Consider the following 25,712-nt stretch of genomic DNA (forward strand, 5'->3'; position numbering starts at 1 on the left):
GCTCGTTCATTTATTTAACTTGTACTTTGCTTGATATATTATCAGATAGTTATTCTTTTAATGGTATCTTTTATAATGGTAGCTCCATTTTATATACTCTTTTAATATATATATATATTTTTTTTTTAAGTTTCAGGATTTGGGCTAGAGATATTCACTGTTTTTCCATATTGTGCCCTTTACTCAAAAAAATTTAGAGGGCTGACTGTATATGTATTTATCTCCCATTGTATAAAAGTATTATTATCCATTCATGATGCACACATTTTTACAGATTTGGCACTTGGAAAGGCATTCACAATGGGGGAACAACGAATGGCCAGGTGGTATTTTGGAGGAATGGCTTCCTGTGGGGCTGCTTGCTTCACCCACCCACTTGATCTCCTCAAGGTTGGTCCTATTTATTGTCAATTCTAAATATTATAGCAAGAAAATTATATGTCAGAACTTGCTTTACCCACCCACTTGATCTCCTCAAGGTTGGTCCCATTATTGTGAATTTTAAATATTGTATCAAGAAAATTATGTCAGAACAATAATAATCAATAGATTAGTTTGATATGTATATACATGGTTTTTTTTTTTTTTTTTTTTTTCACCTATGGCATCAGTAGGCTTTCAAGTTAGGGCCTGATGGTCAGCTCCAGCCTGTTGTGGCGCCATCTTGCATTGGCTCGTGCTGCTCCCCGGAGCTCATCTTTGATCCTAGAATCTACATTCCGGGTTGCTAGGTGGTCTTCTGGACGGCATGTGGGTAGTCTTAGGCCACCTGGCGGTGACTGAAAAATCCCAGCTATTATCACTGTGCAGGGTGCGAACCTGTGTCATCCCAGACGCAACGCCGTCACATTATCCACTCAGCCACCCCATGTTAACCCCTAAAGGGGGGGTGACAGGTGTTTCTGGTCTGCCTTTTTCTGCTACAATTTTGAAGCTTACATGGGGATTTTGGGTCAGTGTGACTCCCAACACAATTCCGTGCCATTCTCAGTGTTTCTGTCTCTGTAACAATGGCGGGAAGAGAGGTTTTTGGATCTTCCTCATCTGAGTCCATGCCCGAGTATCCATGGTCAGTGACCTCGACTCCTCAAAAGCCTCCTCTTGCTCCCAAAAGAGCTCTCAGTGTGAGCGCAACTGGGAGAGCTGAAAGTGACTTTTTCAACCCCCGAAAGTAGTTCAACCACCAACATGAAGCTAACCTGACATATTGTCCGAGATGGAGGGTGAACGGGAATCAGTCATGTACAGGAGGGCATACAAGCTGCCGAGGCTCACATCCCGTTCCTGTTGCAAGCACAGTATCTGCCGTTCCGGTTTTCTTCTTTGCAGCACCATCCTTTTTAACCATCTTTCTGGGGGACATTGTTAAAGCACAAAGAATGCACACTGTGGTACTGAAAACACAAAGATCTCATACCAAAGCACAAATGCAATCAGACACAAGCGCAGGGATGCTATCTGTACGAGTTTACGACACAGACCGAGACTAGGGTTGCCAACTTGTCACCCTTTCCTTAAAATACGGAATGCCATTTGTTCCGTATTTGGCTGTCTGAATGGTTAAGCAGATAAAATTAAGTATTTTAAAACTGTAGTGAGTGCATTTATCGGTAAACCACAAAACCCATCTTTAAAATTATGTTTGTCAAGGGTCGTCCTGAAATACGGGTAAAATACACATCGTAACGTCCCTCCCTCCTTTCCTCCTGCCTTCACCAGCTGCGGGCAGCGGCTGTTAGTCATGGCAGGCTAGAGAAATTTTAGGGTTGCCACCCGTTTCTTAAAATATGTGTTCGTTCTGTATTGGAGAATGGGATGTTGCGTTCTTTGTATTTTTTCAGCTCAAGTTGGCAACCCTGAGACTCTATTCCCATTGTTTTCTGCTTTGAGCATTCTTGTCTTGCTACGAACAAAGGTAACCCACACTCACGTCTTTGCCTTGTACCAAGAGACGGCAGTCTTCGCCAAAAGACCGACCTGGTCTGCTAGGGTGATGTCAGCTGATATAGTTGGTCTATCGGCATCCTCTCCTCCCCTTCATGAGCCGTTACCCAGCAAGGGTCTGTGGAGGGACGTACATGCTTGATGCTGACAGCCTCCATATAGCCTGTGTCCCCACCCTTGAGGTGGCGAGAAATTAAAAAAAAAAAGACTCGTACAAACTGGATACTTGTATACCAAGTCACCGCTCATAAACCAAGGCATTTTTTTTTTTTTTTCTTATGAATGAAAACATGCGTAAACTAAGGCACTCATAAACTGAGGTATGACTGTACCTGTAAATATGGTAAAAGTCTCAGTTTAAAATAATCATTATATATTGGATAATTATTATATAGGATAATTACATTAGTATATTTCATTGCAGAAAAAGCTCTTAAAACTAAAACTTAGTTAGATTTTTTCCCTCCTCAGGTTCATCTTCAGACTCAGCAAGTGGCTCAGCTTAGTGGTGGGCAGATGGCAGTACAAATAGTGAAAAAACAAGGTTTCCTAGCCCTTTATAATGGTCTGTCTGCTTCTCTTCTCAGGCAGATCACCTATTCAACCACACGTTTTGCCATATATGAGGTAAGGTACATTGGTTAACTAATGTTTGGGTAATATAGAATTATGGTATTTAATATCATATCATTTTAAACTCGTAGTGTATTCTACAGTAGAAATACTAGTATTTTGTGGAAACCAACATTGTTTTTATTCATAGTTTTCAATGCCATACCCTGCAAACTAAATGATTTCAGTTGATGTACTGTAATAATCAATTTTATTGAATCAAATGATAATACATTTCTCATGTGTAACATAGGTGAGTTATAGGATCTCTCTTTGTCTGCTTCAAGTGTGTTTTGCAGGTTAACACATTCTGGAGACAACGCCTGCCAGTAGGTTGTGGTAGCGAGTGAAAGCTGGTAGACAATTGGAGGTGGTCTTTATTTTTGGATCAGTACTGCACAGTCATAACTGTTAGTTTGGAGATGTCCTTGCCTTTCGTAATTCATGCTAAGTCTCGTATCACTTATTGTGAGTTCCACTGTAGATAGACTGCTCCATGCTAAGCACGGTAGCTCTTCCAGATACTGTTCTTGTGATGGTCCTCCTAAGAGGAAAGTTTCCAGCACCAGTACAGTGCAGTGGCATAACATAACCCCCTACCTATAATTGTGTCATTCTGACACGATCATATTCTGTTTACAGTCTACACTTATGAGTCAGAAGTTTCACTCATTAGCCACAGCCTACCTTGTTTTTTCTCTCTCTCTCTCTCTCTCTCTCTCTCTCTCTCTCTCTCTCTCTCTCTCTCACCAATTTTTTAACTTAACACTGATTTTTAAGAAAGGAGATAAAGAAATCCTGGGTAATTACAGGCCCATCAGCCTAACTTCAGTTGCAAGTAAGCTACTCAAGAGCATAATTAGAGACAAAATTGTGAGTTACCTTGAAAGCCACTCATTTGGTTCTGGTCCTTGCCATTTTTGGCCCACCCACACCTTTTTTTTTTTTTGTTTGTTTTTTTTTTTTTCGTTCTAGCCCCAGTGCACTTATCTGCCTTTTGAAGTTGTTCAGTCCAACCCCACGCTCACCACCTCATCCACTCAGCCACCACCAACACCCACTTTTTCACTCAGTACATATGGGGAAAATACAATTTGGTACTGGCTAGCCGCCATTTTATCCCATCTGCACTCACATACGGGGAAAATTCGTTGTTTCTCGCCTATCACTCTCTCAATATCCTCCTGATGATGTCCAGTTTCTGCTCGTACATCAGTGGGCGAATTTAATCTTGCCTGTAGGTTTCCCAGCAGGCTTGCAAGCCATTGTGCAGCACGTGCGTGGTAAGCGAGCCGACTCCTTGCCGTGCGGGGGCCGGGGGGGTTAACTAGGGCCGCTTTCATAGTAATTTTGTTTGTGTTGATCGTTACCAATGGTGGCGGTCGCCGCTATAGTATTTCCACGTAAAACTGGCCGATGGGGTAGTGGCGGCTGCAGGTTTACCCTAGCCCCGCACCTTATCACACACTCTCAACACCTCTCGCTTCCTCTACAGCCGCCACTACCCCATAGGCCAGTTTCATGTGGAAAACTATTGCGTCGATCGCCGCCATTGGTAACGATCAAAACAGACAAAGTGACTGTGAAAGCGGCCCTAGCTAGACGAGTACTCGTCAGGTCAGGACCCACCACGCCGCCGCCACATTCCGCCCAAAAACCGTCCAATCCTGCCCAACCATTTACTCTCCTTGCCAACCCGAAATCGACAAAAAATATCATGTGGCACGCATATTAATGCAATAATTAGTGTTGACCAACCACTTTCAAAGATTCTCTCTCTCTCTCTCTCTCTCTCTCTCTCTCTCTCTCTCTCTCTCTCTCTCTCTCTCTCTCTCTCTCTCTCTCTCTCTCTCTCTCTCTCTCTCTCTCTCTCTCTCTCTCTCTCTCTCTCTCTCTCTCTCTCTCTCGTTAGGTTCTTTATACCCCGTGTCTCTGATTTCATCCCTTTCGGACTGGGCAGCGAGAAAAGACAAAAGAAAGGATCGAAAGGCTCTGGGACCACCAGCCAATTTAGATTTTTAAAAGCCAGTTTGCCAATAGGTTGATGTGCAGAAGTGGCCTGCTGTAGATTTTAGTTGGCTAGTTAGCCAGATCGCTTTCTTTTTTGCCTGCCAGAATAGACAGTTGAGCCAGGTCCACTTTCCACGAAAAAAGGAGCAAAGGAGGGGGAAAAGATTGGCGGGAAGAGATGCGGAGCGGTCGGGGAGCACGCCATGACTGTGACTTGGAATTTGAGGCCATGGCAGACGACTGCGAACGTTCTTCTGGTCTACATCTATAAATTTCAGCTATATGATCATTCTGATAGTGAGGATAATTAATTTTGTAACTTACTGAATACAAAAATGTGCGGAGAGAGAGAGAGAGAGAGAGAGAGAGAGAGAGAGAGACGGGATAGAAATCCTCCCCAAAACCAACCCAGCCGCCATGAGATTTTCCTCCTCTGAAAAAAAAATCCAACCTGGCAACTCTGCGCTCGTTTGGCCCCGGGGAGACCACGAACCGTGTCATAGATGGTTTTACCCGCGTGATTTGAACATACGGTTCTGAAACCATACCGCGTCATAGGAAACCGCGCCTTACGAATCAGCTTCATACGCAACTTGACCGTGTGTGTATATATATATATATGTCCAACACGGTAATTTGATAAGAGATTGCAGACGATATTAGCACTGGACAAGCAAAACACCCTATGGAAAAAAATAATATTGTTAAGAGAATTTCTGAAGAATCACTTGACCTTTGATTTCCCAGATATCAGATTTCCTAAACAAAATCTGGGGCCCAGCAATAGTGAGACTTGTGCCCGGTCAACTCTTGGAACCAAAACAGAATCCATGTAAAAATCTGGGGTTCAGCTAAGTCTGGCAGTTGTCGTATGCCTGTCCAAGTCTGCACCAAGTCTGACCGTCTGCAAGACTCACTAGGCGGTCGAGTGTTGTGGTGGTAGCGGTTAGGGTCATGTCACCTCCACAAGAAGTTCACTAATTCAATAAGATTTGCATGCTTGTTCAGAGTTGTTAAATTCCTCTACTTTTATTTGCTATTTCTGTATTGGTAGTTCACTTGCTCTCTAAGTTTGTCTGTGTCTTCAATGAAATGTCCACAGTGGTTTCAATTAGCTTCTGCTGCTTCTTCATGCGACATATATTTTTGTCTATTTGTTCATAGTTACCAACTGAGCAGCTACTTGTAGTAATGATTGTTTATATTATCCATTTCATATTTTTATTACCTGGTTTTATAGAAAGAAGCATGTGGTGGAAAAAGTGTGGTAAAAGTCCAAACAGGTATTAAATATTAGCGATTGCCAGGCTGAGTATTGTGAATGTCTGTGAATGGGCCATTTCCCCGGACGGTAGCAATTTTTGACTCCTGGACAAGTAATCCTCCATATTAGTCCGGGAAATCGAGGGTTGGGTGTTCTTTAGAAAATAAAATAAAAATCCTTACATGTTTACAATGTGTGGGGGCAGGCAGAATGGTCTACCCAAGCAACTCAGAACCTAGTCACAAAAGCAACTCTGCTCATCACGTGACCAACCCCGCTCATATTACTGGCTAGTGTCACGCACCATGCTTCTGGCTGATTGGCTTAGAGTGACAAGTGCAGTATGCTGTGGATGATTTTTCCATGCATTACAGAAACTATGAGGATTTGGGCCACTTGTCAGCAGGGGTTTGATGCACATTGGACCATTTTAAATGTGTTACAATTATTCTTTGAAAATTACTTGTCCAAAAAGTTCTGCGTTGGACATGAAATACCTTGGACAAACACGCGTTGGACGTGAGGCCTCTGTTTATTTCATTCCGTCATTGCCATGCAATATAGTTGAAAAATTCCGCTAACCAGCACCGTTGAGCTGAACACGGAGTGGTGTTGTCGTTCACCACCACCAGACCTCCCACACGGTCTAGTGTTTTCAGTGCTTTTTTGTGTATTTTACACAAATTCTGTACTGTTACTACTCCTGCCACTACTACTAGTAATAATAATAATAATAATAATCATAATAATAATAGTAGTATTTTGGCAGGGCAAAGTGTTAGAGGGCTGCAGGGGCTGGAAACAGCATTTTCTCGATTAAGTGGAAAATTCAATATAACGAAGCTGAATAAGTTCACTAATCTTACACTTGGACACTTATTGTTGATTATATTATCTACACCTAGCCTGCCACATTTTTTATGAATTCCTTGTGCTTTTTTCCTCTTTTTTCCCTCTTTTTTATGCAGCCCATGGCACCGGTGGGCTTTATTGATGGGGCCTGATGGTTGGCCCCAGCCTGTTTTGGTGCAGGCAAGTCTTTAAAGTGGCACCATTTCGCTTGGCTCATGCTGCCCCCCAGAGCTAATTTTTTATCCTCTTTAGAGAGCTAATCTAGAGTTCAGGTTGATAGGCAGTCTTCAGAACAGCATGTGGGTAGGGTAGTCTTATGCCACTTGGGGATGACTGATAATTGTCAACTTGTAACAATGGGCAGGACTCGAACCCGAGTCTTCCAGGGTACTGCTCTCGCACATTGACCACTCAGCCACAGGCTCCTGATACTTAATATATGCACACACTCAATTTGCTCATCTTTTTCAATATTTCTCTATTCATCTTGATTATTCAGCTTATATTTTGTTACATTTCACAATCAGTTATGTAGTTCTTTGTTTCTATGACATGATATTTTTTTACCGTCATAAATAATCCCATGCATATAAACTTATTTACCAGTTTATGGAAAATTGCATTATTAAAATATATAATCATTAATCAGTATCAGTTTTGTAAAATCAATCAGTTGATGTTTGAAAATGTTTTATATCAGGGATTTTCAGAGAGTTCATTTTCTCAGTTGGTAGCTTAGCTAGTCTTGTATTTGTTAACTTTGTGTAGTTTTCCATTAACCGACAAAAGTGCTAATTCTACTTACATGTAGTATTCATACTCCTTATCTAGAAGTGTAACAGTGATGAAAAAGGTGAGTGTTACAGTTTCTATAATATATTCAACTCATGCTTGGTTTATCTTTTGCAGTTCAAGTTTGAAGATGTGGATGATGATCCCGTTTATCAGTCTCTTGAGGAACATTAGTGCCCAGGTGTCTTGCTTGTTCTTTTGCTTGGCTTGATCTTTCGTGTACTGCCTCACTTGATTAGGAATAGTTATGTTGTACATGTATGAGCACTCCTTTGAATCCTACCCAACCTCAATCAATTGATCATTTAGTCAAAATCTATACATGTATGACCATTTATCTCCATATTTGTAATTAATCGGCACCACATTCATGAATGTGGAAATTAAATATCCAAAAATTGTGAGTAGTACAATGTTGATATTGACCCTTCGTAGAAATTGTCATCCCCCACATAATTACTCCCAAATCCTATAAGTTATTAAGTAACTTTTTGACTGCACATGTTAAATTTCTTCATTACTATAGCCACAAATAAGAGCAAATCATAGCAGGCACGCTTGGCAAAATTATAAAGAAATGAGAAAAATAAGATAAAGCAGTTGGATAGATTTGTGCTATTGTCACTTGGCAGCATAGGGTGGCCCTGTTTGTAAATAGCAAAATACCTCACTCTGCTCTCCTTATTTTAACTGATAATTAATCCAATTTCTCTACCAAAAAGGTTACATAAGAAATTGGTTTGAAATACACATTTCATCCTCATATTTTGGGAAGTTGTATTTACGCTAGTTTACATTAAATAATATGCCTATTAAGAATTATGCAAAATTTGCTTTGTTCGATAATATGAACATGTACTGAGTGACAGTGCACACAACATATGTGAAGCAGAGGTGTGACTTACTGACACTAATAGGCCTTGAGTTAACCCATAGGTATGCAACTATTAGTGACCTCTTTGTGCATATGCCAGAAACACTGAATTTTGGCATGTAAATAAAAGCCAAGCAATGTGCTGATTTTATCACTCTACAAGGGGGCTTCGTGGTGCAGTGGTTAGCACACTCGGCTCACAACCGAGAGAGCCCAGGTTCGATTCCCGGGCGGAGTGGAAAAATTTGGGCGGCTTTTCCGATACCCTACGCCCCTGTCCACCCAGCAGTGAATGGGTACCAGGTATTAATCGGGGGTTGTGTCCCGTCTCCTGGGATCTGTTCCCTTCTCCTATAATTCCTTCCCCTTCTGTCTCTCTTCGGCATATGACCACAGATGTTGCGCTGACTAAACGAAACTTTCCAAACTTATCAGTCTACAGGTGTATGGTAGTAAGACCTAATACAGAATCAAGCCTTTGGTAAGTCTTGCTTGGTTAGCATGCCTCACCACTATCCTGCTCAGCATGGCACTTGGTCTTATTTTACATGCCAAGATCAGCACTTGCATAGATGAAATAACTTAAGAGCCTCAAACATGACCTACCAACACCCTAATTGGTTTAGAAACTGCGCATGATAGTGGAAATACATGACAGCTTAACCCGGTAGCAGTGGGGGATCACGTTTCTTAATGGTCCCTCCAAGCGAGAAAAATGAGAAAAAATCACCCCTCACACAAACCATTTCATAATATATATCAAAGCATTTGCGATCAGATTATGTATCATCTATTTTGGGGGGTTTATATCATGGCACAAATTTGGCCTGTCGCTGCTACACGGTAAAGCCACAAATTCGGCCCGTCGCTGCTACCGGGTTAATTGAAGAATCAATGGAAATAATTCTAATTGGTTATTTGGTGGCTTATCTACCTCCATTTTGTGCCTATTAACCTCTCTCTGCACTATTTTCCCATCACACACTACACCAACATGATATTTTACTTATCATAACACTCACAGTGCCACCTTATAACGCCCAGCGATGGTTGGGGTATTCTTGCGAGGTTGCACAGCCATTCTTATCACATACAAAAACAGCTAGGGTTGGTTCGATTTACTTGTAACTCACTCAACTCGTCGCAGGTGAGGGGGTGATCCAAACTGGACAGTCGGTCAACTGAGCACAACAAAAATGGCTATCAACAACAACAGCTCCTTCACATTATTCCCTCAACAGCTCTTATAGGCAACCATTTACCAGAAACAGCAGTCATAGTTGAATGAAACATTTGTAGAAGGTAAGAAGGTGCAACCTCTCATTGGTTGATTTTATTTTTCGATCATGTAGACATACACAAGGAATAGTTAAATTCATTTTCAAATTCAATTTATGTTTAGATTTGAGCACACATAGGGGAGGCGGTGGCTGAGCAGTTAGCATGCTGGTCCTGCGTTGGCTGCATTCTGGATGATACTGGTTCAAATCTGCCGCTTCCACCTGGGATTTTTCAGTCACCGCTGAGTGGCCTAAGGCCCCTTTCACCCCTATCGTCGAGTAGCGTGGCAGCGTGGGTACTGTATTGTTGTTCAAGTGGCGCGCGGGAAGAACTGAGCTCAGCTGAGTGGCCGCGGCGCCGTGTGAGTCCAGTTGCATGAGATCTGGTGGCCACTCCATAAAATATCGCGTATAAGTGAAAAAAATTGTAAATTAAACATTTATTTGGATTTTGGACCACGCGTTATTTCAAAAACGCGTAAACCAAACTCGCGTAAATCGAGTTACCTGTAGCAGCGACGGGCCAAATTTGTGCCATGATATTTACCCCCCAAAATAGTTGATACATAATCTGATCACAAATGCTCTGATATATATTATAAAATGGTCTGTGTGAAGGGTGATTTTTTTCTCATTTTTCTCGCTTAGAGGGACCATTAAGAAACATGATCCCCACTGCTACTGGGTTAATGGAAATATCTTTGGTATATATCACATTAAATAGCGTCTACTGTACATGCTTTTCAATGGCTCATATTTTTCTGGGTAATATGCTTCTCATATTCTTGAAAAGTATGAGGATGGACTGTATTTTTCTCCTTATAAAGCATATCTTCTTCCTCTAACGAATTTTCTTTCTCATACTTTGATAGGCAGAAGATTTATTTTATAACTTCATGCACAAATTATGTAGACAGTGACACTTTGCATGACCTTAAGCTTCACAAATTAATTTTTCACCATTTATCTGATTATGTGTGTTATATCCTTGCCAATGAGGTGAGCTTTCAACTTTTCACTAAATTGTACACAGCATGGGAAAATCTTTTACTTAAATGTACGAGGAACTTACCATATATCTTCTGCAGAAAGCTCAGATTTAAAGTGGTCAGTAGCTTTGCTTCTCAGTCACATTTCTTTACCAACCTACCTTACTAAATAAACATTTTATTGCAAATCTCAAGGCTGTGAATTATATGAATGTTCTTTTTTTAAATTTCCTTTGACCTAAGCATTAGTGTCATATGGAGGAATGGATTCACATTGATTTCACACTCGCTTAGCCTTATGATTGTCTTGGTAAGCTGTTGAATATTAAACATTTCCATAAGGAGAATTTCACGATTACTATGATTTCATTAGAATTTTGATACTGTCATTAGTTACCGAGAAAATCAAGCAACGATAAGCACAGAATGATTTTTTTGTTGTATTTTGTTTTCACAAAATTATCTTAAAAAAACAAGTATACAGTACTTTTTGACACATATTGAAAACTTTGAAGCAAGAAACGAACTCCTGGAAATAAAATTACTATATCTCTTTAATGTTTTCTTGTGGTGGAATTCAGAAGTTCATGGTTGGAGTTATTGTAAATTGGTGAGGTACATCTAAGCATAAATAAAATTTTGACAACACTCCGAGCTGCATATAGCTTATAAATACGATGTTTCCAATAGCAGAATTTCATGGCAATTATTATGATGTCCTTGGAATTTTAACAACCGAGAAATTGGCCAAAGGAATACCCATAATATGTATATTTTTGCATAACACCTGATAATGTATATAACAATTAAACATCTTTATAAAGTGGTGTGAGTAGTACACTCAAGTCCGAAGTCCGAAGTCTCAAATCTGAAGAGCTGATGGCTGTCTCGTGTCGGACATGGATGGGCAGAGGGCTCATTGGGCTGAGTACTTTGAGTAGTTGTCATGGCCGACCCTCCGAGTGGCCAGCTTCCAGTTGCTGGGTTGCAGGTGATGAATGATGATCCACCCATAGACAAAAGCCCACCCTCTCTTGACGAGGTCAGAGAGGCTGTGGCAAAGTTGAGGGGTGGAAAGGCATCTGGCATCTGTAACATCAGTGCGGAGCTGCTCAAAGCTGAAGGTGAAGCCACGATCCGCAGGTTGCATGCAGTCTTGACAGCTGTATGGCAATCTGGTACCATTCCTCCTGACTGCAAAAGGGGGTTGGTCATCCCTATATGGAAAGGGAAAGGACTGCAACATCTACTGTGGTATTACACTGCTCAGTGTGCCAGGCAAGGTGCTTGCCTATCTATTGCGGTGGACTGGTTTGGCCCATGGTCTTATGAATTCGCTTAGCACAAGTGTGTGGTGTTGTTGATACCTGTGAGAAGAACAAAGATCTGGATCTTCCGGTCCTGTAATTTTGGCAGATTTTGGGGGGGGGGCTAGAGGGAATCATAAGTTCATGAGTTGGAGGGGGGAGGAGTGTGAGCATGAATACAGAATATAACTTGTTACATTACAAAAAAAACAGTTCCTTGATATTATTTAATTTCTATCATTCTATTATTTTACAAGTCCCTCACTTACTATCCCTTCTATTTCTTGGACCCATCCTCCAAGTTAACTCTGCATTCTTTATAGTTGTGCATCAAGGGTCCCTGATTGTTATCCTGAGTGTGTGAAAGTGTTAGTGGTATGAAGTTGCTATTAGGGCTGACTCAAATGCAGATTCAAAGACTATAAATTTTTATATATACTTTTCTTACAGGTTTTCAAGCAAAGGATGGCAGATTCCTCTGGTTCTGTGCCTTTTTACAAGAGAGTAGGCCTGGCAGGTTTTGCCGGGGCATGTGGAGGATTTGTCGGCACCCCTGGGGATATGATTAATGTCCGAATGCAGAATGACATCAAGCTTCCTGCTGATCAGAAAAGAAAGTAAGTCTGGTAGTAATAATAATAATAATAATAATAATAATAAAATGATAAATGATTAAAGGGGATCTCCCCATAATGTAAGCGAAAAACGGCAAAAACTTATAATTTTTTTTTTTTTTACTCCTAAACTTGCCGGTTTTCTGTCAAAAATATGTCAACACAATACAGTGTAGTGACCTGCCTGATGCGGAAAGCCTCCCATACTCATTCCTCTAAGCCTAAGGGATACCTCTTTGGCCAACGGGTTAGGGGGTGGTTCCATCTAGCCGGTCTCAGATTCGATCCCCAGCAATGGAAACTCATGCAGAGGTTGTGTGAATGTATGGGAAAAGTGGAAATTTGGTCAGTGCATGCGGTGGCAAAGCAGTGGGCATCCTCTCCTGTATTCTGTCTTCTCTCCCCTGTGTTGGGAACAGGAGATGGATGGCCCATTCTCTCCAGGGAGTTCATTGAAAATGGGAGATGAGTAACCAGTAAAAACACACAAGAAATTAATCTAGGTCAGAAGAGAGCCGTGTAGTGACCCACTTGACGTGGAAAGTTTCCCAACTGGCGGAGATGTTTGCGGTATAATTTTAGGGCAACTGCACCACTAAAACTCCACTAGCCAGTAACCCAAAGCTGACCATTGACCTTATAAGACGCAGTGATATTCTGGGACATTTTTGGGGAAAAAAGTGCATCTTATAAGCCGTCAAATGAGGTAATTTTCTAAATATGGTAATGCTGCTTGTTTTGACTGTGAATATTTAAAATTCTGATATTTAAATGGTTAGCATAGACTTTACCATGATTATATATTCCGGCAGTTACAAGCATGCATTGGATGGAGTGGTGAGAGTAGTGAGAGAAGAAGGCGTGCCCCGACTCTTCAGAGGTGCTTCCACAGCTACATTCAGGGCAGTGTTAATGACCATTGGACAGCTTTCCTTCTACGACCAAATCAAGGGGCTGCTGCTGAACACCCCTTATTTTAGTGACAACCTCATCTGCCACTTTACTTGTTCCCTGGCTGCTGTGAGTCTTTTGTGCTTTGTCTTTCCTTATTTCCATAATTTAGTCTCATGTTTTCATTAAGTTCTGAAAGTCACCTTGCCTCAAAATCATAAGATTTTGATTGATCTAGTTTCATGACTGATAAGAGTGGTTGAGTTTAGCTACATATAACATATTTTCTCTACAATTTTGTACTACAGGGAGCTATTGCCACCACTATGACCCAGCCTGTGGATGTGATCAAGACACGTGCTATGAATGCAAGGCCAGGAGAGTTTAGGGTCAGTGATTCTGGTTTTGTTGTGACAAAATTGGTATATATGTTCACATTGGTTAGTATCAGAATATATTTGAGCTTTCCTCAAATCTCTAGAGTAGATGGAGCATTAAATTTCTGTTCTGATACCAGTTTGTTTTGCATCAATTATTATTAACTTCTTACAAACTGATTACTAGATGTATCCACTCTAATACCAAAGACTTTATTCTGCGGTTTGATGTATTGTTAGATACATATTTGAGTCTCCTAACAGATCTTAAAGAATGCTAATTCTCTCTCTCTCTCTCTCTCTCTCTCTCTCTCTCTCTCTCTCTCTCTCTCTCTCATGTGTAACAAACTTACTGAGCTTTTACTCAAGAGTGACAGACATAATACAGGAGAGGGATGGATGGGTAGACTGCGTGTATTTGGACTTGAAGAAGGCTTTCGATAAAGTTCCACATACAAGACTACTATGGAAGCTGGAAAATAGAGGAGGATTGAAAGGGAAAATGAAAAACTGGATGGAAAGTTACTTAAAGGGAAGAGAAATGAGAACAGTGGTAAAGGACATGAAATCAGAATGGAGAAATGTAGATAGTGGGGTGCCTCAAGGATTGGTACTGGCACCAATACTTTTCCTAGTATATATAAATGATATGCCAGAGAAAGTAAATAGTTACATGAGCTTGTTTGCAGATGATGCAAAATTACTGAGACATAAGAAATAGTAAAGACTGAAATTCTGTAAGAGGACCAGATTTGGGATTGAAGTAAGAAATGGGAGATGGAGTTTAATGTGAAGAAATGTCATGTAATGGAAATGGGTAAGAGTGAAGGGAGACCAAAGGGGACATATAGAATGGGAGATGGAGAAATATTAAAAGTTCAAGAAGAGAGAGATCTGGGAGTGATAATACAAGATAATCAACAATCAAATACACACACATACACAATATTTTTATGTAAATACATACTTTAACCAGAGGTTCCAAGTGATTATAACAATGGAACTTGAAGCCTCCTGGCAGTGCATGGTAATATCACTATCATTCACTAATTATCTGTGCTTCCTCTCTGCAGGGACTGTGGCACATCATCACCTACACTGCCACAATGGGACCTCTTGGCTTCTTTAAGGTGAGTTGGATTTTACAGTTTCTTTGTTTGGAGATGAAAGGCACGGGTGTACTGAAGTGAGCTTATTTCCAATTTTCTTGGTGACCTTCACAAAAACACAATCCTATAATATCCAAAACTCTACCCCAGCCAATATAACATTGTGGATGTGTGACATTAACAAGTATATATGTCATTGTATTGCTAACAGTTAAATTGACATTGAATGGTATGTCATTGTAGTTAGAGCTGTATACAGTTTGCACAGATAATCTTCACGCATGGAGATTTGCCATGCAACTTTATATTTTCCTTCCATACCATCATAAAAATGCAAGAAACATTAGTAGTGTCTCTGGCAGGGATGTACATCTTCCCCACTCACTGGTCTGAGGGAAGGAGGGTCTCCCTCCCTTCCCTCCCTCCAGTAGGGGTTGACAGTGTGCAGTTTAGCCTGAAATTTCCCCTACATCCTTTTGTTTCTGCCCATTTTTGCTGGATTACATAACGAGTGGAAAAACTTACAGTTTGAAAAACAATTCCAGTAATTGTTGATCTTTACAATGCTGGGCAAAATAAATCCTCCTCTTCTTTTGGAGGCCATTTGTCAGTGGCTTCTTCCACTCGCAATAACACCCATAGCCATGCACTCGTTGCAAAGTTTCTTGCACTGTACGGAGCGACACATCACCAAGAAGAGTATGGGTTTGTTCTTTCAGTTTCCTGGCCATAGGGCGAAGATTGACGTCAAGCTATTGTCTTAACATGCTCTTGGTTCTGTCAAAAGCTTTTTTGGTTTCCCTGGTTGTTTCCTGGGTAGCATGGATCAGGTTTTCCATTGTTCTAAGCTTCAGTCCTTTTAGCTTGCAAAGTTCCTTATTACTGTGCCCAACAATGTAAAGATCAATGATTGCTGGAATTGTTTTACCATCTGTATGTTTTCCATCTATTATGTAATCCAGCAAAAATAGGTGGAAACATAAGGATATAGGGGAAATTTCAAGCTAAATTGTTTGAGGCCATACAAACTCAACCCCTACTGGAGGGAGGGAGACCCTCCTTCCTTTACACCAGTGAGTGGGAAAGAAGATGGATGTTGCTGCCAGATACACGATTAGTGCCTCTTGCATTTTTATGATGGCATGGGAGACAAATATAAAGTTGTGCAGCAAATTTCAATGCATGAACTCTGGTGCAGGGATTATCTGTGCAAACTGCATAGGAAGAGTTAGGCCACTTGCCATCTTGCATCTATGCCACTCATTCTCACTGCCTCCTACCCAGTGTTCTTGCCTCAACACTAGCCACTGGAATTTCAAATACCACCATTTTAATCTGTGTTGAACTTGTGTTTAGGCATAGGCACTGGATAGGAGGCAGTGTGCCTGAGAGGCATTGATGCAAGATGGGGTCTAGAGAGCCCATGACCTTCCTCTTCCTATCTAAGGTTCAGATCCTAGTGAAAGGGTTAAGAGAGTGTGAGTGATTGGGGGTGGACAACTACATAATCAACATGGCAAACAGATGCTTTTCTTAATGTGCTCAAAACCTTTTTGCAAGATCCCTGCTATTCAAATAAATTCAGACTATAATCATAAACAGATATCTATATGATCAAACATCTATATTGTCGAAAACTTTATTAGGGATGTTGTTATTGACAAAAGTCTACTGAAATATTATTGTTTATGCTCACCCTTCTGTGGATCAAAGTGTTTTAAAGTCATAATGAATTCATGGATATTCATAATAAATTGAAAGCATCTGAAATAACTAGTATAATTTGACTTTACTTTCACCAGGGGTATGTGCCAGCCTTTGTCCGCCTCGGCCCACACACTATCATTACTTTCATATTCTTTGAGCAACTCCGGAAAAACTTCGGAATAGTGAAGCAACCTTCAGTTTAAAGGTAATAGAAATCCTACTAACTAGTGCAATAATATATCCACTTAGTTGTTTTTTTCACATTTCAACAACGATACTTTTCAGTTCATGCATTTTCCTCTTGAGATTGAAAATTCTGGGCCATTACTCTACAGTGCCTCACTAATGTGCTTCCAATCATATATGCAGTTTATTATAATGAACTGTTCATTATGGTTACGATGAACCTAGCAGTGTTAATCCTCCCATCATGTTGGGACATTTTTGACAAACTGAGTACAGGAGTAAGAAGGAACCATGGGTGTATCAAGGAGAGTGTATTCATGACCAGTTTCATTCAATGTTTCTTCGCCTTAATACACCCTTCTTTACCTCACATTATTGTCATTTGACTAACTAAAACTTGTTTATTGATTTAGGAAAGCTCTCTATAAGAACTGCAGCTTCAGGATTTGTAACAGTGTAGTGTTTTCATGAAAATAATCACAACCAGGTGAATAAGCAGGTGGGGAGAGGAGGAGGAAGGGACATGGGCTGAGCAAGGGGAAAGGTACAAATATAAAGACAGCAGTAACAGCCTCTTAACCAAAAAGTGTATGTATATTAACCACAAAATTTTTAAATATATAAAGGTCATGCTTGATGACTAGTATGGCCATTTTCCTTGATAAGAGATATTTCAAGGAGCAAGGTGTTTTTTATAAAAAACAAATGACAAATTCTTGCATTATGTGTTTATGTAAGAAAGGGTCTGCTGAATGTTAAAGTTGCCTTAATATTTAACAAAACATGACTGTAGCAATTAAGGGATCTTCTCTGCTAAACTTTAACATAATATTTCCAAGTAAATTTGCCAAAAAAATAAATTAACAAATTGAAGTTTACACCAACTTGGAGATAAGGTGATTGATATTTTTTTTGCAAGCAATTAATATTTCAGAATATACTCCAACTGAGATATCTTGAGTATAATTTTGAAAATAGAGTAGGATTTCACTTTTGGTAATTAATTAGTAGTGTAAAAAGCATCACAAAAATGGAAATTGCTAAAATGGTTATACAGGTAGTCCTCGAGTTATGATGTAAGCAACTTGCAACTACTTGCACTTACGACGAGGCCAATAATATTAGTAAAACTTGGTTAAGTAATGAGTTGACATTTCAAATATCCTGCCACTGGTAGAGCAGCTGTTTGTTTACACAGCGCTCTCAAGCCTCCCCTCCTGCCCCCACCCCACCACCGTTCTCAGTCCTCACGTAGTGGCAGAAGGGGGAGAGGGTGGGTGGGTTGGGGCAGTCCACCCACCCTTCCCCCTCAATTGCCCTTGGAACTTAAGCTGTAACTATTGCTCACATTGCAGTCACTAGTGGAATGAGTCTATCCAGCTATCTCCGCTGTTTACAAGTCTCAGCTATGTTTGGTTCACCCGTTAGCCCCCATAGCTCCCCGCAAGGGAGGGGGGGAGCCAAACCAGACAGTCGATCAGTTGATCGCAACCAAAATGGCATCCCATAACAACAACATCCTAATAATATTTTCGCAGCACCCCTTATAGGCGACCATTTACTGGAAAGAACAATCATAGTTGAACAAAATATTCACAGAAGGTAAGAAGATGCCGTGAAGGTGACACTGGCTAGTCGTACCAAAGAGTATAGAAAGTAAAGAGAGGACACTCACCCCAATCCATATAACCAGGGCGATGGAGGCGCACCAAGCAGTAAGCACGTAAAGTTACTCGGCAGAAGATAAACAACATGACGGGCACTCAGTGAGATGCTGCTATAAATTACATTAATACTCGCAAGAAAATGCTTTAAGCTATCATTTTTAATTATTATTATTTCCAAAGAACAAAGAAAGGTTTGTCATGTATTTTTGATTACTTGTCAGACACCTCAGTCAGTAAGTCAGCCACACTATCATCACCACCACCAGTCAACCAGTCAACCACCCCACCCAGCCACAACCAGTCAGCCACATGAGCCTACAAGTGGTTATATAAACATATCAGAAATATTACGTTTATAGGCTATCTACGCAGGTGTAGCCTCTCAGATTTGCTATGAGAGGCTGCATTTGTGTTACAGCCTACAAGTGGTTACAGAAGGAACATATGGTGCTAGTAGTTTTAGATAAAGATCCAAACCACAGTCAAAGGCCATGTGTCGAGTGGGGAGGTAGGTACAAGCTGTCAGTGACTAGCAACACTCATGTGCAATGACAGGCGACACTCGTGTGTATTATCCGCTCATATATTCCCCTTAGAATATTAACAAGCTTTCCGAATCAGTGTGGGGGCTTCGTGGTGCAGTGGTTAGCACACTCAGCTCACAATCGAGAGAGCCCGGGTTCGATTCCCGGGCGGAGTGGAAAAATTTGGGCGGCTTTTCCGATACCCTACGCCCCTGTCCACCCAGCAGTGAATGGGTACCAGGTATTAATCGTGGGTCGTGTCCCGTCTCCTGGGGTCTGTTCCCTTCTATAATTCCTTCCCCATCTATCTCTCTCCGGCATATGACCACAGATGTTGTGCCGACTAAACGAAACTTTCCAACTTCCGAATCAGTGGATCATTATATAAGTGAATGAATAAAGAAGCAATACACATTGCAACAACCCAAACAAGTGCTAACATTCGCTCAGACATCGGTGTGTTGGGTGCCAACACATTCAGCTGCCATCACAAGTTACAAGCGTGCAGCTTGGAGCTTTACCGTCGCCCTGGTTACAGGTTTCCCATCGCGGAGTGCACGAGGGTCCTCTCTTTACTGTTTATACTCTTTGGTCATAACTCTTCTTTTTAGAACCATCATCAGCATCTGGTCTGGATTTGCTCTGTGAAACTAGAAAGTCCTGAGGTAGATTGGCAGATCCTATCCTTTTGGTAGCAGTCATATTGATACTTATTTCTGCTATTTATCACATTTTACTTTCCCTGGTGGTGTCTGAGAGCCCCAAAGATAGGTATTGGTGGTTGGTTAATATTGAGACAGATATGTGCTAAAAAGGGCAAAAAAAATAGGTAAAAAATAGTGTGATGGTGAGTGAGGAGGAAGAGGAATTTCGAACACTTTCTGATGCAATATACAATGCTTCGTGCAGGTCGTACAGTAGTTGTTCACACATACAGCTGCAAACAAAAACGTAGGCAGCCATCTTCACCACTTTGCCAGGACTACAAAAACATAGCTCCAAGCACCAATGGAAAACTAGCCATAAGTCAGCCACAGTGCAGATAAGGGCTGTGGGTGTCATCAACTACAAGCTGCCTCTGGTTTCTGATCAGGCAGATCATGATCGGATCAGTGATCTGAAATGGATTCCAGATATCAGTGGTAAATAGAACATGAGCTTAGCAACCAGATCAGTGACATGAAACAGATCATCGTAAATAGAAGAGGCCTTCATAATTGCAATGTGCCCTTTGTCTACCTTGTCCCCCACTTCCCTGTCAACACAAAACCCCGTATAACAACCTGGTGGGGATTTGACCATCTTGACCATTTCGCAGTATTCCGCAGCATTGGTTACGAGTTTAAATCTCGTGCGTCACGATAGAATGGCCGTACGTACTGCTTCAACCAATCAGAGCGTTAGTATTGTTTTCTCGGCCACTGATTGGCTGTTGTGTTTTAGAAGCATCTCGCTGCTTCGCATCTCGCAGGGAGAGAAGCTGTTCGCCTTGTTCTGTCTCAGTTCTGCATGTCTCCCTATAGTGTACGGTGTGTTTATATTGTTTTAAAAGTGTGTTTAAAGACATTAAAATGCTTTTAAAAGTACCGTAAAAGTTATAAGAACATGCCTAGGGTGTATTTAAAGAGTATTTCTATTTCGCGGATTTTCACTTATCACGGGCGGGTCTGGAACGTAACCCCCGCGATGGAGGGGGATTACTGTATTCCAAAATCCAAAAAAATCCGAACTCCACAACACTTTCGGTCTCATGAATTTTGGATAAGGGATTCTCAACCTATAGCTCAATTTTGTAACATTGTACAATGTTGGGTTGCTACAGGTTCAACCAAACACAGCTGAGGTGAGGTGAGCACATGAGGACAGAGGCTGAGTAAGGGGAAGGGTAGGAGGCACAGGAACCCTGCTGTATCTGCAGTGTGACATATGAATAATAATTTACATTTTTTCAGTGTAAATTTTGACTTTCGACCAGTCCACCTTATGACCAGCCTGTCGGTCCCAAACCCCGTCATAACTCGAGGACTACCTCTATTCTGTGTGAAAGGGTCTTGTCTCAGGAGCCCTCGTCTGTGAATACAAAAACACAATTCTAAACCAAAGTACTTTTATACTGTGGCTCTTTATACAAAAGAAATAATAAGTGATTGTCTATTGCAGAAAACTTTTCGAAGGTTTATGAAAAATGTTTTACTTCGTGCGGCAACCTACACTGCCCAGTACTGCTGGGAGGCAGAAAGACAGACGTTCCCCAGTTTTTCATACTGTATTTACTTTGCGGCCGTTACGCCGAGCGCCCCGCTGCCGAGATGCAGCTACATCTTGCTATAAAAAGCTGCCGAACTCCCTTCGTTTCCACTTTATCTAAAATATGACAACACCATTGTGTTCAGGATAACTTTCCCCATCAGATGCCACCATTATTATGAACTGTCGTTTAGCAGTTCCATGAAATAATCAGTGAAGAATAAAATGGGGTATGAGCATCTATAACTCCATCTTTCACTTCACCACTCCGTAATTTCTTTAATTTTTGGTTTACAGAGAATTAACAAACACATGTGAGATCTACAATCATTGCTGAGTATAATGGTACCAACCAAAATGACTGATCTTGCATATGAGATGAGTTAGAGCAAAAAATACAGAGATGTGTCAAATCAAAAAGTGTCAGTGATAAGTGAGTGAGAGGAGTGGCAGCCAATCACAGAGCAGCTTACAAACCTCTCGCTAGGCTCCAGGTGCAAGCTTCAACTGAATGCACTATAGTATGCATGATCGTAGTATGCAAGTCACCGAAAATGCAAGAGGGGCTTACAATATATTCAAGCCTTCGCATTTGCAAATTGGTCCTTATGGTTCAAAGTAAAACAAAAGTGACATTCCAGTCTTATATGCATGTTACCCCTTTGAAAATGCAATGGACTGTTCTGATGATGCAGTTTAAAAACCAAATTTTATGTTAGACTGTCAAAGGATTTTGAGATGTTTGAGGCAGATGGGAAAGAGAAGTCATATGAGATGGGAATGTCAATTTTTACCATGTCTTTGAATTGTAAATCACTTACCATGAGATTTAACTCACAGATGTGGAGGCTTATGTATATTGTAAGATAGCCCTCATATTTTGGGCGATTCACATAGTACTTAACATGCATATCAAGCAATAATACTATAGTACCTCACTGGTAGTGGCTTCCACCCATTGCAGCAGGTGTCTGGCTGCTTACTCCCTTCAGAGTGAAACTTATTAGGCAGATGTGTTAATGCAAACAATTAAACTTTTAAGGGAGGTTAGATAGATTTATGGATGGGGGAGGGGAGTTGGGAAACTACTAATTTCTCAGGATCATCCACCTGTAGGCTACTGCCCTTTTGTAGTATGTAGTTGTATTATATCCTGTGTATATGCTTCTTCGAGGTCGGATGTTAATCTCTACCATTTTTGTTCCATCTCCCAGTTGCCACCTATATGCAAGTGCCTTGTCTGTCCATGTACAGAGTATGTATCAGATGTGTAAGGAGGCTCCACTCACATAGGTATTTTAAACAGAGTAGAGGCAAATACCTTTTGCATCATTACCACCTTTCCTCTGTCTGACCATCTTCAACTTCTCAAAGTCTGCCGTGATATTGCTTTCCTTACTATCTTATATTATTTTCATGATCAAATATTTATCTTTTAAACTTGTCAACTGCATGCTTTCACACCTGCACCCCCATAGCATAAACCTTTTTCCTCAACCTCATCCCAATGCTTATCACTACAAGAGTGGGTTCTATCATTAAAAAGAATGCATTTAAATAGCAGAGGTGGGCAAGTGTGGTACTTAGTGCGGTAGTACCGCATCACAAAAAAGTACCGCACTACCACAAAATTTCTGAAAATACCGTGCTACCGCAGACCGTACTAAAAAATCTTGTGGCACTTTTTTGCGTTACTTTGAAAACTATCGAAGAAGACATTTGCAGCGTGGCATGCTCACAGAATTTTTATTTTTTTTATGGTGAATCGGAATGCACACTTTCCGTCATTATTTCCTACATAGCTCATTCACATAGGCATACCAAATATAATCACATAAAAAATATATTCTACAGTAGCTTCATACAAGTAGGAATCATTGTATTGAGGAATAAGTTTTGTATCTGTGGCTGTTGCGCTGAGTGTACATACGTAGCCTACCCGTCGCTCCAAGCCCCAGATACATAATTATTGTCTTATTCCTCAATACAATGATTCCTACCTGTATTCAGTTATTATAGAGTATATTTTTTTATGTGATTATATTTGTTATGCCTATGTGAATGAGCTATGTAGGAAATAATGACGGAAAGTGTGCATTACTTTATAGATAGCCTACTATCATCGCCTTTGGTGCTCGTTTTGCAGGGCCCGTTCTCCCTTGAAAACTTGCAGTATTATGATTGCACTTTGTTTCTTAAGTGATGTCATTGATTGTTTAAGTAGTGTCGTTATTCAATTAAGTTTCGAATATTTTTTAATCATGAAAGAAGCTAGATTATCTCAATCATATATTTGGTACGTGTCTTTGATACAATCCATGTCATCAACAGCCAATCAGGTGAAAGGGGGGCGGAGCTTAGCCAGAATGGGGGAGGGGCTTCTCGGTGCAAATTGGCTAAGCTAATTTGGACCGACTATACATATTTCTTACAACTGTTGCAAATAAATAAATAAGCAGGTACCCTTCAATTGGTCATTTCTGTAACACTGTCAGTCAGTGCATGACATGGAACTGTTTAAGTGGAACTAAAGTAAGCTTACAGGATATAAATTTGTAGCAGTTGGTTGCTTTTATGCATTTTTGCTCTGTAGTCTTTGAACTGCCATCATCATCATCATCATCATCAGTGACCATTGCCTGCAAAGCTTAGCCCTTTCCATACGTGACGCAGACATCGGCGTCACAGTATGGAAAGGGTCAAGAGGAAATGGAAGAGGATTAATCCTCCTCGAAACCTTTCAATCCTCCTCTAAATTCCTCTTAATCCTCTTCCACTTCCTCTTAAAGAGGTTAAGAAGAGAATTAAGAGGAAATGGAAGATTAAGAGGTTTAGAAGAGGACTAATGGTGATGACATCGGATGCCCTGCAGATGCAGACATCGCCGGATTGAAGGGGTGAAGGTAGATACAATCATGTGACAGTGGTTTAAGGCAAAAACAAAGTTTAGGATGAAATAAATCTAACTCTATCCTGTAATGTACGATATAAATCCCACAAGTTGCTATGTGCAACATGCAGTAGAATATGGGCACATGTACCCCTAATCCCAAAAATTTTGACAATTTCCTGTGTGTGAAAATGTGGTAATTACATATATCAATTTTAAAATAACTGATGTCTTCCAAAATAAACAACTAGCTGTTATTACATGGCAAGGCGGGTTTTCTAATGCTGTTCCACGCTAGTAATGGGTAAAACCTGTAGATGATCATTCATTAATTGTATGTTTCTTCCTTGAACTTGTTTTTTTCACCTTCCTTTTATGATCAAACTCCTCTATACAGTCAAAGGGTAGTTTTGTTACTGCAAACTAGGAGCATGCCTTCTAGTGATGTTGATAAAGTCATCTACTTTGTATTTGCTTTGTTGAGGTATTTGGTCCTCAGCACCTCTCTAACTGGTATCTTCTGAAGTTTTGTGTAACATTAATTGGGTAGGGTCACTTCATACAGTTGCATTAGAAAGGAGTGAATGAGTAAATCAATGTATGTACATTAAGAGGATAAACTTAAGAAAGCAGAGCATTAATTTCAAAATGCTGCCAAAAAACGTGTGGTATGTATGATTACACGACCTTGTGTGCTTTTTCTTTTGTCACAGGTTCAGTCTCTGGTACCTCCCTTGCTTTGCAATTCTAAGTCTGGTATTATTAGTAGTCAGTTTATAAAATCATATTTGTGAGGACAGATGGTGTTCACTTAATGCTTATCAGATTTTATATTGCTAATAGGATTAATCTTTTCATGATAAGGCCATAAATCCAAAAAGGATGCGAGGTGGTGAGGGCAGTTTAATGAAGGATAGTATTTGACAATTTTTACAGGGAGGGGTTTGGCACCTCCCCTCAGCTCAATCTCTGGTATTACATATTGCAAGTTCATTAAAAACATTAATGTGTACTTATATAATAGTAGTCAAAGGTAAATGGCATCATTTATGTACTTATCAATAAATGGCATCATTTATGGACTAATCAATGTATCAATAGTTTTAAGATTTCCCAGGATTATTTTTTTTTTGCTCAAGCTACAGCATGAACCATAAGACTGAGATACAAGTGACTAAAGCAACAAAGTGCAAAGTTAAAAAAAAGTAATGTACAGCCCTTGGCTTACTTTAGATGGTTATTGTACCTCTGGAATGTATAAATATGTAAATATATGGAGGACAAATGTTCGTGAGTGTTCTTGACCAGAGTTTATAACTGGTGTGTCTAATCAGTGTTATTATTTTCATCATGTCCCCCATCTAAGTAGTGAAATGCCACTCTAAGATTATGAAGGAAACGATGTTTCTCCAAATATCTTATTTATGTGCTTTTCAGATGTCAGAGTATCTTGTATTATGATTCCTAAGTTATTTTTCATTCACTGTGTCAATGATTGTCCCTCCCATCCTATACACTCCACATGGTCTATTTTTACTTTTTCCCATTTTCATTGTGACATTTCTTTTAGTTTAAC

At 40.4% G+C, this 25,712-nt stretch overlaps 1 protein-coding gene across 1 annotated transcript; it reads left to right on the forward strand.

Moving 5' to 3' along the window:
* Positions 1–461: 461 nt before the first annotated feature.
* On the forward strand, positions 462–25,423 carry LOC126982465 (mitochondrial dicarboxylate carrier-like). Its single transcript, XM_050834504.1, has 7 exons — positions 462–479; positions 2,416–2,571; positions 12,375–12,541; positions 13,351–13,558; positions 13,738–13,818; positions 14,880–14,936; positions 16,718–25,423. The coding sequence occupies exons 2-7, from the start codon at positions 2,461–2,463 to the stop codon at positions 16,823–16,825; spliced, it is 732 nt and encodes a 243-aa protein (XP_050690461.1). The 5' UTR covers positions 462–479; positions 2,416–2,460; the 3' UTR covers positions 16,826–25,423.
* The last annotated feature ends 289 nt before the right edge of the window (positions 25,424–25,712 follow it).

This window comes from Eriocheir sinensis, chromosome 51 (assembly GCF_024679095.1).
Source record: "Eriocheir sinensis breed Jianghai 21 chromosome 51, ASM2467909v1, whole genome shotgun sequence".
NCBI classification, from domain to species: Eukaryota; Metazoa; Arthropoda; class Malacostraca; order Decapoda; family Varunidae; genus Eriocheir; species Eriocheir sinensis.

Bases quoted from the DNA above. Each gene is read 5' to 3' on its own strand.
- LOC126982465 (XM_050834504.1), top strand. From the start codon at position 2,461: ATGGCAGTACAAATAGTGAAAAAACAAGGTTTCCTAGCCCTTTATAAT. The intron at 12,542-13,350 runs GTAAGTCTGGTA...ATATTCCGGCAG, and splicing joins CCTGCTGATCAGAAAAGAAA to TTACAAGCATGCATTGGATG. The intron at 13,559-13,737 runs GTGAGTCTTTTG...TTTGTACTACAG, and splicing joins TTACTTGTTCCCTGGCTGCT to GGAGCTATTGCCACCACTAT.